The sequence below is a fragment of the Sycon ciliatum genome, chromosome 11, assembly GCF_964019385.1.
Source record: "Sycon ciliatum chromosome 11, ocSycCili1.1, whole genome shotgun sequence".
Classification (NCBI taxonomy): domain Eukaryota; kingdom Metazoa; phylum Porifera; class Calcarea; order Leucosolenida; family Sycettidae; genus Sycon; species Sycon ciliatum.
The window spans coordinates 16,132,808-16,149,091 of record NC_088653.1 but is presented as its reverse complement, the minus strand read 5'-3'; the positions used below and the strand labels follow the sequence as shown (position 1 = coordinate 16,149,091).

The 16,284-nt window shown below is 47.5% G+C and overlaps 1 protein-coding gene across 1 annotated transcript in view; it reads right to left on the bottom strand.

Annotated features, from left to right (window-relative positions):
• Positions 1-16,284, bottom strand: part of LOC135827137 (uncharacterized) — a 146,384-nt gene that overhangs the window by 51,605 nt on the left and 78,495 nt on the right. The window contains exons 6-10 of the mRNA XM_065339661.1: positions 12,997-13,122; positions 4,128-4,325; positions 3,558-3,680; positions 1,682-1,801; positions 237-359 (exon numbers count right to left, since the gene is read on the bottom strand). Of these exons, the coding sequence (XP_065195733.1) occupies positions 237-359; positions 1,682-1,801; positions 3,558-3,680; positions 4,128-4,325; positions 12,997-13,122 (690 nt within the window). The remainder of the gene's footprint in view (positions 1-236; positions 360-1,681; positions 1,802-3,557; positions 3,681-4,127; positions 4,326-12,996; positions 13,123-16,284) is intronic.

Sequence of the window (16,284 nt, the reverse complement as noted above, 5' to 3'; positions counted from 1 at the left end):
ATGTGGAGGTGGTGGTTATGACGACTATACAGGGGCGCCGCAGCCGGTCTGGCCGGTCCGGCTTTGGATGGACCGCTTTTTTATTTCAATGCCAAAAGTGTCCAGAATGCAGGATTTTGCGCCCTAATTTCAAATTTGTCCTGGGGAGACCACCGACAACAACAGCAATGCTATGCACCGGTTATACTCTATATAAATCCTACAAGGGGTTAAACTCACCACAGAGCGTGACTCACCTTGACAATGCGCTCCATTGCCTACATATCCAGTGGAGCAAGTGCAATTGTAACTGCCAAATGTGTTTGTGCACATTGCATTGTCATGACAACGGTGAGAGTTTCCACTGCATTCATTCTCATCTGTAGCAGTGAACGCAGAGCATACTGGTTAAACAACCACACATCTCCACTATTCCTGTAGTAGATGCATGCACACGCACATTCACACATCGATGGATTTATGGCAATGCAGGCACACATGCACATGGATGGATGATGGCAATGCAGGCACACATGCAAGCATGTACACCCTCACAAGCATGCCCGCGCACGAGTGCACATGTATGTATATGCACAAACGTTCACGTGTGCAGAAACATAAACAACAACAATACACTTGTACTTGTTGCACACTGCCAAAACTGGTCACGTGGGTCTCCCCGGGAGAGGGGAGAGAGACTCAAAAGGAATCTTGGAAAGATGACTCAAGTGGCTATTGAACCGCCCAACGGCCGACACCCCCTGAAATCCCCAAAACTCTGGGTGGACTTGAAAATGATCCCACTTATGGGCTCACCACACCTCAGTAAGTGGGTGAGGACAAGGTGCAGAAAAAGGATTGACGGCATCAGGGTATCCGTCCTGGGATCCAACTGCAGTTACCCCTGCCCCCAGTGAAGGTAATACTTGCTACTAGTGTGGGTGGCTAAATCAGAGTGGATCTGATCTAAGTGTCACTAGCATCATTGATTACACAAGAGTTAATTTAGCCAACAATACACACACACACACACACACACACACACACACCATTGGACCATTGGACGCCCATCGCCGGAGGCGATGATAGCGATGCTACAGCAGAAGCCATAGCAGCTTGTGCTGGGATTGCACCATTCAACAGATTGCACGGCTGAAGAATTGACCGCCACTATTCAGCCAGGTCTACACCACACAGCTATGAAGTGGCTTTTCTGGCCAGTGAATCCCTACTTTTTGGTCTTTTTTATTTATTTTTTTCCTCACACACATCACACCACATGCACATGCACATACTCCGGCATGCACTGGCTGTTGGTAACCACCCAGGAGAATGAAAGAAAAGTCCGGAGGAGTCTGAGAAAGAGAAGAAAGACGTGTGTGACCATAATCGTTGGGAATCGAACCCACAACCTATCGATTGGAAATCGCTGCACATACCATTGCACCATATGGGACACACACACACACCCACACACACACACACACACACACACACACGTACGTACGTGTGCGGATGATATCGCTTGTAGTAACACATACGGTATGGTGATAAAATCGTGGAAAACAAAAAAAGGGTACGCTATAGCCAAAATTGACTGAGCCCAGTTTAATCTTTAAATGACTGTCCACCCATATTATGGTCAACAGGCGAATGACCATCCTCTCTAGGAAGAACTGTCTGCAGCAAGACGACGCCGTACCTTCACAGTTCACTCCGTCGCCGGAATAGCCGGTGTTACACGCACATGCGTAACTTCCATTCGTGTTAGTGCACTGAGCGTCAACGGAACACGGACTGAACACCGTGCATTCATTCACGTCTAGCAAAAATACAGAAAAACACATTCACAGTTGTCTAAGGTCCGGGCTGCGTAGAGTGCTCTATGTCCAGTGGACATTCAGTTAGACTCGGATGGTGAGACAAGAATTTATAGGAAGATAAGAGGACCAATGAACTACATCCTCCGCTAACAAAAACTTCGTGATGGAATTTTGAGGGGCTGATTTGGGCACAAACTGCCGTGAAATGAGTCGCAATCACTTTCTTGGCCTTCCCTGGCATGCCATGACAGAGGTACGATGCAAGGAAAGCGACCTTTCACAACAAACCGAGCGGAATCGATGGTTGCGCTGTATAAACATAGGTGATGGCAGTCATGGCGAGCGAAACTGAAATACCACTTCTCCAAGGGGATATTGCGCTGCTTGGCCTCTCTACCACTTTTGCACTGAGTACGTTGGAGAGTGATAGAGAGCGATAAAACGGAGCAGCGAGCCCACACAATGAGCGAGTGAACAAGGAGCTGCTCCAATCGCACGGCTCAATGAAAATTGTTCTGAACTCAAGTTCTTGTTCAACCTGCGCAAAGCCCAGATTCGAATGCTGATGACCATGCATTCTTTCAGAAGTCTGCAGTCCGATGCGAGTCTCATGGCTAAAGAAAGTTGACTGGACTTGCTAGCCGGTGGCGTTCAGTGCTGGTATCCATTAGAGAAAATGGAATCAGTTTGGCTGTGCCTTTATTCCTCGTTTCGCGGAGTTCTGGAGAGCGAAGATGAAACCAGGGAGTCGTAAAATATTTTTCACGACTCCCTGGTGGAAACGAGTAATCGCCATCGCGGCGGATCACGCAGCTTGAAAGCAAACTTACTTGAACGACGGCGACATCAAGCGGAGTGTGATCAAAGAAGCCGAGGCAAGGCTGAAACGAGCTAAACAACGACTCGAGAGAGATGACGACTCGCATACAGCAGATGACGACTCGCTTGCAGCAGATGACGACAGCGACGCAGGTCAAAAATGAATCGAGCGAAAGCGACGCAAACTGAGCTCTCTGCTCATTCCGCCAACAGTATCTCTTGTAAAGACGCTGTACATAGGCTGAATCAACTTCGTCCAGTGATTTGCAGTCGATACAAACTGTTCTTGACCTGTTCTAAGCGTTTTCATATCCAACAAAATCCATCACGAAGTTTTTGTTAACGGAGGAAGTACGAGTTACGCTATAATGTCCACTAACACCACCAGTTAAGTAACTCGTGCAATAACATTGCAGTTCACTGTGGTCCTTGTTTCCTTCCTAAAAACACATTCCTGAGGCGGCCATCACACTACGGTACAAAGCGAGGCGCGTCTACGTTCACGTAAGGAGTTTTTGGGGCGGTTGTCATGATGATACATGAACGGGGTGAAAACGGGAGCAGAGGAAACGGAAAACATAGAGGTGGCAGGAGCAGAGGAGGGAGTACACAACTAAAACGGATGAACGTGCGTATCCGAGTCTCCTAGTCTTTTTCCCAAGCGACCTTGTACGTGAGCTTGAACTTTTGAAATTTCTCCAAGATGTGAACTTGTGTACGGGTCGAGAACTGTGCCTGTTTGATGATACGTCCACTTGTTTTGGATTTTTCATCGTAGACGTACACGGGAGTCCGTGAGTGTAGTGTGACGACGGGCTTAGGGGTGATGGTGGTGGTGGCGGCGGTGGCGGCGGCTGGGGTGGAGGTGGTGGTTATGACGCCTATACTCGATATAAATCCTACAAGGGGTTAAACTCACCACAGAGCGTGACTCACCTTGACAATGCGCTCCATTGCCTACATATCCAGTGGAGCAAGTGCAATTGTAACTGCCAAATGTGTTTGTGCACATTGCATTGTCATGACAACGGTGAGAGTTTCCACTGCATTCATTCTCGTCTGTAGCAGTGAACGCAGAGCATACTGGTTAAACAACCACACATCTCCACTATCCCTGTAGTAGATGCATGCACACGCACATGCACACATCTCTACTATCCCTGTAGCAGACGCATGCACACGCACATTCACACATCTCCACTATTCCTGTAGTAGATGCATGCACACGCACATTCACACATGGATGGATGATGGCAATGCAGGCACACATGCAAGCGTGTACACCCTCACAAACATGCCCGCACACAAGCACACGAGTACGTATATCTGCAAACATGCGCAGTGTGCACAAGAGCTAACATGAACACCCCACCCACACACTCACAAACACACACACACAAACACACACACACACACACACACACACACACACACACACACGCGCGCGCACACACACACACACAAGAACACACATACACATGCGCACTCACACACATGCGCACTCACCTATACAAATTGTCTTTCCGGCGTGTGTCCACGTGCCACTCGATGTGCACTGGGTAGTGATGTTGACAGTGGCGTTGACCGAAGCGTTAACACGAAACCCAGCGTTACACGTTATTGCCAGGACTGTGGGATATACGGTTACATCGCTACTTGCCAGCTTAGCGTTGGAGATGTTGCCGGGTGATCCGCAATCAACAGCTGCATCACAAAGAAATCAGGCCACACGATAATAAGTTACTTATTGGTTTGAGGAAAAGATGCAAATGGTGGTCATAGAAGTTGTTTAAATATACATGTGTACTTTGTAGTTTTTTTCACTAGACACACACACACATACATACACACACACCCACACACACGTACACACACATACACACACACACACACACACACACACACACACACACACACACACACACACACACACACATACACACACACACGCACGCACGCACACCCATGCACGCACGCACGCAAACACGCAAACACACACACACACACACATGCCTTGCTGGGAACACGCAGCTGGAAGCATATGCTGACGATATGACATTGTACACTCTTCTCCGTAACGATCTCCCCACTGCTGCTGCCTTGCTTCAAGACACCGTCAATCGTCTGTCAGACTGGGGCAAGGAATGGCGTGTAGCGTTTGAGCCGTCGAAATCCCAGGCTATGACAGTCACGCTGCAAAAAGCGCGGCTAGCCTTGCCCTCTCTCTTCTTTGGAGGCAACCCTGTGCCAGAGTCATCCACAATAAGCCTCTTGGGGGTGACTTTTGATCCGAAGCTGTCCTTCGCGGAGCACATCCGCGCAGTGTCTATACGTGGCAAACAGCGCTTGGGCCTCCTGCGGCGAGCTGCGCCCTATCTCTCCCGAGAAGGCCGCCTCACGGTGTACAAGGGGTTTGTACGGCCCGTTTTGGAGTATGCTCCGCTCGCCTGGATGGGAGCTGCTCCCTCCCATCTTGCACGCCTAGATAGCATCCAACGCCGTGCATTGCGCATCATTGGTCCCGGGACGGAGCTCCAGAGCCTCATCCTACGGCGATACGTTGCTGCATTTACATACACTTACAAACTGCATTTCATCACCGGTCCAACTCAATTGCTAGCAGTCCTCCCACCAAGGCTTGAGCCCCGTGACGCCACTCGCACTCGAAACTATCTCCGCATGGCCGCCGGCCACAGTTACCAGCTACGAAATCCGCTACCGCGTCAAGCACCAGACACCATTCTCCGCAGCTTCCCACATTGTGCAATCCAGCTGTGGAATTCCCTGCCGCCAGCTTTTCTAGACTCCGCCCCAACTCGCAAAAATCTTCAAAAGTATAAGTCCAACATCAACGAATACCTCCGCCGAAAGGATTGGCGATGGTCCACGGACATTCTGCCTGTCGGCCCACCTGCATTCTAGTGCCCCGTCAACGACTCCCATTGCTACGAATGTGCTGCGCACTAGCACTAGCTGTTGCTTGCCCTTGCTTTCTTTTAATTTTTGCTGACCCTTACAGCTCTATCTTTTGTTTTTGGTGCGTGTTTCTGGCCGTGATGCCGAGACCTCAGGTCGGCAGAGCCATCAATGCCCCACCATCACTGCTGCACCTCAGTGCAGCCCCTTCTCAGTAGTTGTCACGTTTGTCCTTGTCTCAGTACCATTGTCTTCTGTATTATTTATGAGTTGGGTATGTGAACATAGTAAAAAAAAAAAAAAAAACGGTATATCATTAAATTTTGTGAAAATCGGCCACCATTGAGATGAGTTATGACAGTTTGTACAGTGATATATGCACTTGGTACTATTGCGTGGGCAGCGGAGCGAGATATCTTGTCATCCGCCGTTCAGGCACACTTTACAGAGCGAGATATCTCGTCATTAGCACTGAAAGGGTTAAGGAAGGTATCGAATCTACTATCGACTATCGTTAGCTGCCACTAACAATAGACACCCTTAGCAAAAAACGTTATGTTGTAACGGTATTACCGTAAGGAGGAAAATACCGTGATTTGGGTTCGACCTTTAGCAAGATGCACGCCATTTTTAGTACGCTGTTGCCACGAGAATAGCTTTTACTTCGCGCGGTACAACCATTTATGTCACCATATACGCGATACAAGGTGAAATGCGTACGGACTATGCAATATTTTGGCCAAAAAACATACCGTTTGTCACAACGATAAATCAGCCCCCATAACGTTTTTACGCTGCAGCTTCAACGCTATTTGGGTGATAAGGGTACGAGTACCGTAAAACAAAATAGCGTGACCGTTGTTTGCTAAGGGTGTCTAATATAACAATAGCTACCACAACATGGGCATACACGTGTTTAAGGTGCTAGACTGCAAGCAACAGTGATGTTGATGCTGCGTGCACCGTGTACTGGGTTCGGCCCGCACTGCTCACTGGCATGAGACACGCCCACCACTACATTACCGTATTGCACCGAGTAGAAGTCGCACCTTTGTACACTAAAATTCAAGGGCGAAAAGGGGGTGCGACTTACAATTGAGCATGAATTACCGTATTTCCTTGAACAGCCGCCGCGGCCTGTATTCAAAACTAGCAAAACGGGTGCGGCCCTGAAAAATATATAGTTGTACGTCACAATGTGCGTGCTGTATGCCGCGGTAGAGTTCACATACGATGCGCACTATTGAACCTTGTGTTCTCCAGCTAAACTGTAGGCTAGTGCATCTTCTTTTCTTTTCCCGTTGCGCTGGAAAGAATATCATGGCGAGGGAGCTTGAGGCTCGACTAGCAAGTTAGTTGCATGTTCAGCAGCAGCAGTCCCTCATGCCGACGAGAATGAAGTAGAGGCCCGGGGCTTCAAGAAGACGTCGACGCTGAAAATTTTGGATGCAATAAAAAAAAACGACGCGCAAGTTTTTTTCTCTCCCGTTTGAATTCTCTTTCTGCGTTTGTTTCTTTCATAGCGTCAGTGTCCACTTTCTCCTAGACAAGTTCTCCGATCTGAGTTCTTGGTTTTGTAGATTTGACAATCCTCAGTGCGTCTTGCATTTCATCCGTTTACTTTGTTTGCGTCCCATTTTCTTTTTTGGTGGTCGATAAAATAACTCGTCTTGCTCTTTGTTATGCTGTGAGAGGGCGTCATCATGGCGTGTTCGATTTATTCCCTTCTTTAGATCGCCTTTGAGTCCTTTGTCCGAACAGAGAGCAGCACTAGCTGCATGTGAAGGAGTATGACATCGTAGCTGAAGGTCATCTCGTAGCTGTGAAATTGCGTATAAATAATGTGAACTGCTCTGCACTTGTGTACGAAAAACCCTCAGTTAAAATAAACTGGCGGCGCTTATTCAAGGTCGGCTGGTAATCAAGGGGCGGCGGGTGTTCAAGGAAATACGGTACTACTGAAGTCAATACATCTAATCTATTTGGCTAAAACCTGAAAATGGGGGTGCGACTTATAATTGAGTGTGACTTATATTCGGGGAATTACGGTACATACTGGGAATTATTATTATTATTATTATTATTATTATTAGGGTCCCTGGTTCGAGTCCTGGTGGTGACAGTCAATTTTTTCTTCAGACTTTTCCCGTTTGTCTCTTTCCCTCAAACTAGTGAAGATTATTATTATTATTATTATTATTATTTGAAACTCGGGTATTGAGCCAATAATAAAAGTAGAAAGGAAAAGGACATATGGAAACGAGTTAAGAGTAACTCTCCACCACTGTAACTAGATACTATATACAGTCAGAAAGTGCAACAACTAGGCACAAAACTGACAGAGTACTGAGACATTCGACGTCCTGACACCTAGCTTCAACACATCTCCGTAGTTAGACCGCTTTGTCAAATCGCCTACTGGTCTCGTCATCGTCCAGTGACAATCGACATTCTTTGTTCCGTTGGGACTGTAGCTTGTGCTCGTTTTCGTTGCGCTTGCCTTCCCCTCTTTGGTCTTTCCATAACCTTGAACCTTCCAAGTTGGAAGGCTGTCGGTTAGCGCTACGGAGATGTGTTGAAGCTAGGTGTCAGGACGTCGAATGTCTCAGTACTCTGTCAGTTTTGTGCCTAGTTGTTGCACTTTCTGACTGTATATAGTATCTAGTTACAGTGGTGGAGAGTTACTCTTAACTCGTTTCCATATGTCCTTTTCCTTTCTACTATTATTATTATTATTATTATTATTATTATTAAGAAGCTTCCGTGGAGATAAAAATGTAATCAACGCAATAAATAGAGTAAGCTGCGCACTCAGTACAAACACCATAAGCAAAACTTGTTTTCATGTAAATAAAGAAGCTTGTTCCTAAACGTTTTCGTCGCCATCTCATCAGAGGATTATTGGCAAATCAACAAAAGCTCTTAACTCAATATATATACGCACAATGCAAGTAATAATTTAGACCCTAACTAGCGCGATAAAATGAGAGCTGAAAGAAACATTACACCATTCAACGATATCAGGTGACAACAGATGCGATAAATTCACCACTAGAAAGTTACCATGCAACCACAAACGAGAACTACTGATCTAAATTCACAAACAATTTCAACGTAAACAAATTCTTTTTCTGTCTACACAAAATCGGCTTAGTGGTAAAAATGTAAATAGACTCCAATACACGCAAATACCTTTGACTACGTGAACGAGACCAAACAGAAAAGCAATCATCAGCATAACTAGAACGACAATCACTATTCTGAACAAGATGGTTGGCGATAGAAGATTCATACACCCTAACAACGCTACTAGAACCAGTACATACTTTGGAATTACGTGACAATGTAACCGACCTGACATTCCTTGCCGCTACTGCCAATCCAGACGAGGCCGATGTAGATGTCAGTACCAAAGGCACGTCCGTTACTGGCACTGCCTGCTGCGATGATGCTCCCTTTGACGTTCCAATGGCTGTTGATGTTGATGAAGAGGAGGAGGGAGATGAGGAAGACGCTGACGACGACGATGACGACAACGACGGAGACGATAAAGACTCTGCTAACCTCGCCCTAGAGCGAGTCACTGGTCCCGCAGACACACCATCCGGTGTGGAGGCGGTGGGAAAACAGTTTCGTAATAAGTATTCGCATGCAACGACGCAAATCCACTCAATTCAGTAGACACTTCTTTTCTATCAAGCGTTTTCTTTCCCTTCTCTTCAGGATAGAAAAGAAGTGATTGAGTGGATTATTATTATTAATATTATTATTATTATTATTGCAAATAACGCTGCGTAAAGCAGCTTCTATTGTCAAGTTCGAGTGGCAATGTCAGAAAGACGGTAGACTGTTCGTGCATGATGTTCACCCTGCAGGAGATAAGTCAAGGACGCGGCTTGGCAGAGGAAGATGAGTGCCACGGGGTGCCATTCCACCGTGATTTATCCCCTGCCAACTGCCGCAGCTGATTAAGGCCTCTAAGCGTACCCAGGCAAATGCCGAGTCGGGCTAGGCAGTCCTGAGAAAGAGCTGAGAGGAGAGTTGTCCTGGGTCGGCCCAGTCGACTGCGCAGGCTCGCGGTGGCTGAAAACTCTAACACGCGCTGTGGGGAGAGCTCTTCTGCATTCTCAGTACGTGACCGAGGAACTCCCAACGTCGTTGGTCAATCTCGAGCGAAATCGGTGCTGAGCCGCAGATGTCGTACAGATGCTTGTTGGTAATTGTGCTTGGGAACTTAACGCCAGCCATTGTCCTCAGATGCCTTCGATGAAAGGTGTCAATCCCTCTGGTGGTGGCATCTGTGAGACCCCATGTCGCACAGTTGTACAACAGCACTGGCTTCACATAGGTATTGTACAGCGCAACTCTAAGCAGTAGTGAGGTAGATTGATGCTTGAAGAGTGCATACAACGAACAGAATGCCTGGGTTGCTAGAGCCTTTCTGGCTTGGACATCGTGCGCTGAGCCTAGCCGTGATCCCAGCGACTTCGCATTTCTCCATGCTTCGGAACCACGCTCCTCCAGATCATCAGCCAGGTATATCTTTGTTCGTTCAGTTTTGGATGTATTAACGGTGAGGTTATGGCTTGGGAGGGTCTCGCCACAATGATCATGAACGTCATCTAGCTCTTGCTCATCAGTTCCAATGAAATCTAGATCATCAGCATACTGCAGTTCAGGTGGTAGGATGTCGTCAGGAGGGGAGTCAGATCTGATACCTCGCAGTGCACTCTCAAAGTAGCATGTAAACAGAATCGGACTAAGACTGTCACCCTGTGATGTGCCAACGTTCGACCTAAAAGGGGGTGCTGTTTTTTCCTGCACACCTACCTGGAGGGTGGTGGTGTCTGACAGCAGAGTGTGGACTAAGGGTAGCACATCCGGCATGGTAGGAGCAACGCTGACAATCGTGCTAAGGAGATCTGAGCGGTGTGGCGTGTCGAAGGCCTTCGAGAGATCTATGCCGAGCCTCTACAGAGACCATTGCTTCGTCTCAGCAATGCCGCTGAGGATCCGTAGAGTGAACACCACATCAGTTGTGGCCTGGCCCCGTCGGTATGCGCTCTGGGATGAAGGGAGGTAGTCCTCAACCTCTGAGGAGATCCTTGCCAGAGTGATGGCCGAGAGAATTTTGCGCACACCATTGAGTAGGACTATGGGGCGTAGACTTGTGCAGGGTCCTCTTGGCTTTCCTGGCTTCTGCAAGGGTATAAGCAGCCCCGATCCGACAGCAGGATCAGGTGACGATGACTCTAGTGAACTCTGGAGGATCTTGGTGACGGGAGATGATAGGCCTGGGGACACACCATACTTCAGTAGCTCATTGTGGACACCATCAGGGCCTGGAGAACGCCTATTCTTCAGCCTGCTCGTGGTTTTGCAGACCTGCGACTGTGTAACCTGTGTAACGAACACATCACCCTTGCTCGGAAGGGGTTCCGCACTGGAGTGAGAAAACTGAGTCTGAAAGTGACCTGATATTGGATTGGATTGGTTTATTTAACGTCGAATAACAAACAGGCAGTGTTGTCCTATTACATGAGATCGACTAAAGTTCCGCTTTCTGCTCTGAACGATTTACCAGAGCGCCATCGCTGTTCTGAACGTGGATCTCTGTGGGTTTCCTTCTTAGAGACTTGACTGCAGCATGCATCTTTGCCGTATCATTTCTCATTGTCTCTATTTCTGCAGCCCTTGACTCCAGCTTGGATATTGATCTCTTCTTGATCTCTGACCGTAACTCGTACAGGACCTTGTTGCGCTGTGCTTTAAGGCCGATTCACAATACAACTTTCTGCGACGCGACATGCGACTTGCGACACATGCGACGAGCTGCGACAGCGACACACGGTTCACAATACTCTTCATGTTTGCGACATCCTCATGCACAAGTAGTACTATGCACGTGCACTGCACGTGCATCCAGGGTCGAAACTGTACTCCATTTGTGTATGTCGCGTGTCGCATGTCGCAAAAGTTGAACTTTCTTCAACTTCTGCGACAGGTGCATTGCGACAGCTTGCGACAGGTTGCGACAGCTCGCGACAGGCAGTTTCTTGTCGCAACTGTCGCAAATCGCGTGTCGCGTCGCAGAAAGTTGTATTGTGAATCGGGCTTTAAGCTGCGACGTCACGTTGACAATGATCGAGGCTTCTATCTTGATGCGCAGAGGGCCAGCCGCGTGCGGCTATGACAACCAGATGCCCTGCTTCAAATATCATTATATCGATATATCAATTGTTCTGCTAAAATCCAGCGCAAGCGAAAAAGGGACGTTATCCCGCGGCACTTGATTTTGAGACAATCGCACTTGAAGTCAATCAGCTGATTTCCGGCTGTCACGTTCGGATGGAACTTTTGAAACTGTGCGTTTCTCGGTGATACGAGACTTCTTTGGAGCAAATTCACTCTGTGTATAGGAGATCCAGTAACATACAGCACCGCACCCGTGGAAGAAAACCCTATCTAAATCGACAAACATTCTACGCATTGGCGATCAAAAATCAGAACTGTAGGTCGTAACGACTGTGCCCAAACCTTCCCAGGCTACGTAGTACCTCCGAAGCTGCGCAGCATGAAGATTGTCCATGAAAATGTATGCGATATTTTCGTGGAATACAATGCGATATATGCGATGCATCGTGGAAAATGCCCGTAACTTTGCTATCCGTGTATCGATTTTGAATCGGGTTTTTTCATGTGCTTTGTACATCTTCTGGCTACAAGAATCTATTGATAACTCAAAACGCACAAAAATCGGGATAACGTCCCTTTTCGCTTTCTCTATTTGAGGCTGCGTTTACACGACAACGCACGGCCAGTTTTCCGTTTTCATTCCTGCATTTCTTTTTTCGTACGTTTACACGATCAAAGCCGATCCGAGGTGGTCTCCGTTTGTATCGTTTTCAAGCGTCTACACGATAGCAAAGGATCCGCCAAAGTTCGTCATATGCCAAGTGTTGCCGTGGAAGCACCAATCACACTCAAGTAATGGTTGAAAACAGGCACACGGCAACACACGTCACATGACGGAAATTGTAAAACCATTTTTTGGATTGTCGGATACATGTAAACGGCCGAAAACGAACAAACGTGACGGAAAACGAGACCAGCACAAAGTTTCGACTGTTTACACACCCAAATTTATCCGGCAGAACGTTTCCGTTTTCAAATTCTTCCACCTTGGCCAGCGTTTTTGGTTTTCTTCCGTTTTGGTGTACAACTTTTACGTTTTGCTCGGCGTGCCGTGTAAATGAACCATGGTTCCGAAAGGATTTCGTTGCGTTTTCGCCCCCAGCGTTGTCGTGTAAACACAGCTTTGGGGTTATCGTCAAGCAGGGTGTGCGTATCGGTTCAGCTCTAACATAAACAAATTGATGAAAAATGTTGCTGATCAACTGGCTATTGAATATACACCAGTTGGTAGCTGCATACATCTCCTCACATTACATACACATACCGTTGCAGTTGGGTCCCTGGAAACCAGCTTTACACGGGCATGTATAGCTGCCTGCGGTGTTTGTGCACTTAGCGTTCTGGAGAGCGCACGGAGACTGTGACGGGTCCACCTCACATTCGTTGATATCTGCGTGAACAAACACGCGCACGCACACACACACACACACACACATACACACACATACACACACACACACATACACACACATACACACACATACACACAAACACACACACACCTCAGACCTCAGACCTGCCCATCGCGGAAGCGATAATAGCGAACAGCTATGTTAGACATAGCAACTTGTGCTGGGATTGCACCATTCAACAGCTTGCAAGGCTGATGAATTGACCGCTACTACTGTGGAGGCCATATCTGCCACCCCGTCCAGAAAGCGATAGACTACTACCCCATGAGAGCAGGTATGCTGACGATGTCAACTACTACAGCACAAGTCTAGACTGGTTACGAGCTGCACTGCCGATCATTGCGAAGGTCCTTGAATCCTGGTCGCTGTACGTAAACACCCAGAAGACGGAATGGGTCACAGTATCGTCAACAACAGAAAATTGGAAAACAGTAAAGCAGCTGGGATCACTCATGGCAACTAACGAAGACATCCAAAGGCGAAAGCAGCGGGCAACGATTGCCTTCAAGAACATGTACACTCTGTGGCTGCGGAGGGAGCATGTCTCAGAAGCTCGCAGAGTTCGCCTCTACAACGCATATGTTCTGCCGACCCTATTGTACAATTGCTGTACGTGGGGATCAACAAAGGCAGTCAGTGACAAGCTGGACGTGTTCCACAGGCAACAGCTTCGCTCGCTACTGGGCATACATTACCCCAATCGTATCACAAACATCGAGTTATACCGGAGATGTCAGAGCCAGCCCATCTCCGAGGAAGTCCACAGACGAAGAATGACCATGCTGGGACATGTCCTACGCCTACCCGAAGACACACCACCGCAACAAGCCATGGCACTCTACTTCAATCCACCGAACACAGCCAAGCCAGGAAGACCTCTGACTACTTTAGTCACCCAGATCCAGCAAGACTGCGTCCACAGACAAACGCCACTCAAGAGGAGCCCGCATCTGCAGAGCCGCCGGCAGAAGGCATCCGACAGGCAAGTGTGGAAGGCCTTCGTGAAAAACGCACAGTGAACACTGACGAAACAGAAGTTGCCCATCCTTCTCAGTGCTATTTGCTTATTGTCGATTTGTAAACCGTACCTTGCAGTCCATGTCTTCCCTTGTCATCATCATAATAGTATAGTTTTGTTTCTCTCCTTCTATTGCTCAGGAACACACAGGCGGAAAGAGGCTGGTCCTCAAGTACGCGAAACTGTTCATAATAATAATAATAATAATAATAACTGTGGAGGCGGAAAATTTCGTCGGTCAATAATTGCGTCCAACTCCAAAGAAAGAGAGTTCGTCCGGTTGTAAATTTCGTCCATGGATCATAAGAGTGTATTGAAAAGCTGGACAAATCAACATTAGTCCGGCATATAATTTAGTCCAGCGGCTTGTTGGACGAAAAAGACGAAATTAAATTCCAGACGAATATTTCTGCTTGTACAGTATTCAGCCTGGTCTACACCACACAGCTATGAAGTGGCTTTTTCTGGTCAGTGAATGATAGGGGACTTGCATATGCGGCGCAGTGAGTTTCAGCCAACTGTAACTGCATTCCTTTTCGCCTTTTTGCTGATCATTTTTGTCGACCTTCACCCATGATTTCGGGCATTCTTTTGACCATCTTGGAAGGTGCCCAGAGCTCCAAAATTTGGCCCATAGACACACTCATTTAGTGGACAGTTCAAAGCCATCAAAAAACTGATTTTCGCCAAATATCAACTAACCCTGGTTTTTGCGGCCTAGGCCACATAAGTCTAAGTTACTCATTGCTTTGAGAGAAAGATGCAAATGGTAGTCATAGAAGTTGCAGTCTTTTTCAGGGGCAGATCCAGAGATCTCTACAGGGGGGTTCCGGTTGAGCCAAAATTGAACAGCCAAAATATTATGGAATCAGATGTGCGGTTGACACTTGTAATAACGACAATCCGATTGTGTTAGTGGGAATCGCATGCTTTTAAAACGCACTACGGACATAATATTATCATCGACCACACCACAACTGCGCTCTCCAGCCGGCCTCGACATGTTGCCACAGCACACCACCATCGCTGGAGACTGAGTCGGAGCGCAGTTGTGGTGTGGTGGACGATGGAAAACCTGTATACAGGGCCAAATGCTGCTGCTTACCCTACATTGTAAATTTTAGTACGGACACATAATCATAATTAAATTATACATGTATGCAATCGACTGGCACACAGGTTCAGTGAGGGATTGAAGACCCCTTCAACTTCTTGTAAAGATCGAATATGCAAGCCATGGGTACGTTAAGAGCCAGGAATGCCGAAATGACAACTAAGTTACTTTCCCTGTCCATTTGTACTTTCGGAAAATTTTGGCATTTTTACGATGCGAAATGCTCTATAGTCACAGGACAAGAGCATCGTCTTCACTTCAGTGACAGAAACAACAACAGCGAAACAGTGTCGACGGGGTACAATCCTTTCAATGTCATCTAAAACACATCGCTGGCACAGCACTCCGTTCCTGCGGAGGAACAACTAGTCACTACTGCATGCTGCAGCAGGTAGAGGTTACTGACTTTGCTTGGATGTCGGAGCCCTCATCTTCTGAGGAGCTTGAACTCTACGTGTACGGTTCGAAGTTCGTTGAAGAGTGTCAGTACTCGGAACATCCTTTCTCTTCTGCAAAAAAACTTGTCCAAGGAATACTGACCGCACCACACCCATCCTGACCAGCAGTGAATGACAGCGCCAATGGAGGTAAGTTTGGATCGTTTCGAAAGATCAAAAAGGAAACAACCACCCAATGTTGGCTGCAGTGTCCGTTTGTAAATCACGGACGTGAACACCAGTACAGACTACTAAGTACTATCCGTACAGTATCGATCTACCGCACGCGCATGCAGTGCACTGCCTGACAGTCTGTGCTCCTTGACTCAGTGACCATGGTGACTGCACTGACTGTGATCGGATGGACGTCCTTTTGTGCACACATGATATTTTTCGATATTTCTCAGCCGCACACTTTGCAAATTTAGGGGGTTCCATGGAACCCCCGGAACCCCCCCCCCCCCTGGATCCGCCACTGCTTTTTCCACTTGACCTGAGAGAGAGAGAGAGAGAGAGAGAGAGAGAGAGAGAGAGAGAGAGAGAGAGAGAGAGAGAGAGAGAGAGAGAGAGA